The sequence below is a fragment of the Mytilus galloprovincialis genome, chromosome 1, assembly GCF_965363235.1.
Source record: "Mytilus galloprovincialis chromosome 1, xbMytGall1.hap1.1, whole genome shotgun sequence".
Classification (NCBI taxonomy): Eukaryota; Metazoa; Mollusca; class Bivalvia; order Mytilida; family Mytilidae; genus Mytilus; species Mytilus galloprovincialis.
The window spans coordinates 100,793,124-100,796,704 of NC_134838.1; the positions used below are offsets into that span (position 1 = coordinate 100,793,124).

At 33.4% G+C, this 3,581-nt stretch overlaps 1 protein-coding gene across 1 annotated transcript; it reads right to left on the reverse strand.

Moving 5' to 3' along the window:
* Nucleotides 1-2,415: 2,415 nt before the first annotated feature.
* On the reverse strand, nt 2,416-3,285 carry LOC143063949 (uncharacterized). The gene has a single exon (XM_076236450.1). It carries the CDS (start codon nt 3,283-3,285, stop codon nt 2,416-2,418), a length of 870 nt encoding a protein of 289 aa, XP_076092565.1.
* Between the last annotated feature and the right edge of the window lie 296 nt (nt 3,286-3,581).

A 3,581-nucleotide genomic window follows, 5' to 3' on the forward strand; every position in this document is an offset into this window, starting at 1 on the left:
TTTGAGCGTTCCTGATGAAGGTAAATCCAGAAAAGCACTTCGGACGCAATAAATTATTAAACGTGTTGTTCTATATTTTTACATCACTGGGTCGATACCTCTGCTGGTGGACTATCAGTCCCCGAGGGTATCATCAGCTCAGTAGTCAGTGCTTCGGTACTGACATGATTAAACAAACTTTACTAAAATTGTCCGTTTATAAATTTTGAAATTATTATGAAACTAAGGTTTCAACTCCCTCAGGCAAAGTTGGCTTTAGAAGAATTTGGCTATTTATTTTAGGTATTTTTAACATATAGTTCTTCAACGATTTTCGGTACTTATACATCTTCGGATTTCAAATGTTTGGCTTTGAGCGTTCCTGATGAAGGTAAATCCAGAAAAGCGCTTCGGACGTAATAAATTATTAAACGTGTTGTTCTATATTTTTATGAAGAAGACTTAAATGAAGGAAAAGTTGAGAGTATAAACGGGAAATGTGTCAAAGAGACAACAACCCGATCGAAGAGCAGAAAACAGCCAACGACCACCAAAGGGCATTCAACACATCAAAATAAACTCAGAAACATATAAATAAAAAGTTTTTACAGAATACACACAAAACCAAACAATGAATAGAGGTTCCTGACTTTGGACAGGCCCAAAATTGCGCGGGGTTTAACTTGTTTTGTTCGGTCTCATCCCGCCCCTATAATAGAGTAAACAAACACATAGCAATACCTTTCAATAAAACTCAGTTTAAAAGAAGTCCACGTCCGATGTTAGAATAGAAAACAGAAGAAACTAAGCAAAATGACAATGATCAACATTTTTATTCAATAATGATAAAGTTTTTGAAAGTGTCGCCAGAACCTGCTATAGCATTTTAATCAAAAGAAATGTTTTTTTATATAATTGATTATGCTGTATTTTAATGATATTCATAAGCAAATATAGATTATATATAATATGTATAATATCTAATTGTTTTTTAATAGTATTGATTGTACAGTCTCTCATAAATCTTTTAAGATTGGCACATACAATGTGAATTTAAAGTTTGTTGTTATACATGTATCTTTTATGTACCTGTATGTATATTTTATTGTGTAAATATATGTAATTGTATGTGGTGAGACTAAAATGAAATATTGAATCTGAATCTGAATCATAAATTAAGACAGGACTACTAGCAGTTACTCCCATACAAGCTCCAGACCTCAACTGAACTGATTGAAAGATTATTTATTCATCATAAGAAAATCAAACACAATCCGTTCCGTTTGGGGTTTAATATCGTACCATCATGAAATATTAAAGACTACGGTATCATGTTGGGTATTTTTTTAATTTTAAAGTCAACAATAGTTCAACAATCAAGATGTTCACCAAATATTGACTTATTTAAAACATAATTCTTTTGGTGGAACGTGAAGTCAATTAATAGGACTTCCGTCTGTTCATTTATCTCTGGTAAGAACAAAGGAACAATTCGATAATACAAAGGAGCAAAGTCGTTTCCGATAGGAATATCGGTTTAAAAAGCATGCTCCTATTATTATATATAAACTAGCAATATGATGCTCGCTGGTTTTGTAACACTTTTTAAACCTCTGTTCTGCATGTAAATGGTCATTCACTATATGTAAAAAAAGAAAAGGACAAACTTCATGGGGCCTATCATGCTAATTGATTTTAAAAATTATGGTTTTTAAAATTATATTTCATTGTTTATCATTTATCATTCATTTGTTAATTTCTTTTTGTGTAAATTAGCAGTAAATGTCAATTACAGTACTTTAATACCACAACACAACAAACTCTCTGTACTGGTCTTCTTTATATTTGTGTCCACACTTGTCTTGTATGTAAACAATAGATATGATGCCAATTAATAAAAACAGAGTTTTCGAACTGTTGTTTCATGTATACTCATTTTGTCAAATAAATGCTATCTTTTGGTAGATCCTACAAACCAAGAGTGGGAAGATATTGCAAATGGAAATAGAATTCGAGTTGAAAATGCCGATCTAATTGGGTTGTAAGTTTGTTTTAAATTTGTTCAATGTGACGATTTGGTTTTTTTAAAAGACGTGTACACAGGTTAAGTGCGTTTTTCTCTACGGCGTTTTACGTTTCCGCAAATTGGCATTACTTTTCCGAAAAAAAAAACATCACGTTTCCGCAAAAAAAAGTTTACGTTTCCGCAAATAAATATCTTACTTTTCCGGAAAAAAAATTACTTTTCCGGAAAAAAATAAATTATTACTTTTCCGCAAATAATTAAGGAATACCTGTTGATCGAAAGCAAAGCCATAATAAAAAATAAATATTTATTAAGTTAAAGGTCATCAAAGCATGCACATAAAATTCATTATAAAAATGTATGCAAACGTATGTTCAGCACTAGTCAGATGTATCTTGATGTATAATAGTTTATAAGTCAGTTCTGGCAGAATACTTGTACCCAACACGTCTTACAAAGTCCACAGTAGTGTATTGTCCGTTTGCAAGTTTTGAATTTTGCTCTAAAAGGAAGTCCATCTTTTCCTTTTCGTATTTGCGAACAGGTGCTTTGACAGTAAGAGTTCTCATCTTAATGTAAGATGTTGTTTGCAGTTTTAGTAAAACGTCGACAAAAACAAAAATGTTAGGATGGCTAGCATAAAACTGTTCGTTCAGGTGTGCATGAAAAGACTCAGCTCCATTTGTCGTTCTCTTTTCCTCGGGATCAGGAGGTGATGCCCAAATGGTTGGTAGAAATCTGGAATTGCCATCTATGTAAAATTCCAAGATATAATCGGCAAACTTCATACATTTGTCGTCAGATGGAGCATCAGCTATTAACCCAACAAAGCATTCTTCGATCATGTCAGTTGACAAGTAAGCCAAGCCAAAGAAATGAGTTAGCCATTTACCTAAATCCGAATCTTTGTCTTTGTAATCGGCACTTAGACCTAGCGACTGAATTTTTCTCCACCAACTTTGTCCTAAATGAAATCTACAACAACTGATTGTAGCAGCAGGAAATGTTTTCGTAATAGCAGTATGCATTGCACATTCAAAGTCAATGTGAACTACCTCGGGCTGGAGAGTTAATCTTCGGGTAGTGCACACATCAATAAGCAGATCCCACATTTTGATGTAACATTCCTCGGATTTAAGTGGAAGTAACGCAAATACAAGAGAAATGTAGTTACCATTTTTACATCCATGTATCGAATACAGTTGGTAGAAGAATTTCGGATAGGATTTAAATGTGCCATCTATGAAAATATCAGTCATTTCATTACATAGACATTCCATGTTGGCGAAACATGAAAAAATAACGATTCCCGAATCCAAATCATTCACCAAAGTGAAACTTTCAGTTTTGCTAGTGTTCAAATCCATTTGTCGTAATGTCTCTTGAATTTCTAATCTACTTTTTGGTAACTTTGGAAACTGTTTTCGCCTTTCTCTGTATAAGGACATAGCAACATTTTTCAAGTCTTGATGATTTAATAGATTTTCGTCCATTTTCTGAAGCTCACCTCTAATCACTTGTGACGGTCGCTGGGAAATGTCACCAGAGTTTTGTCGAACACGGACTCGAAGCTGAC

What these genes read in the sequence shown, in the direction of transcription:
- LOC143063949 (XM_076236450.1), bottom strand. Translation starts at nt 3,285, where the DNA reads ATGGAATGTCTATGTAATGAAATGACTGATATTTTCATAGATGGCACA.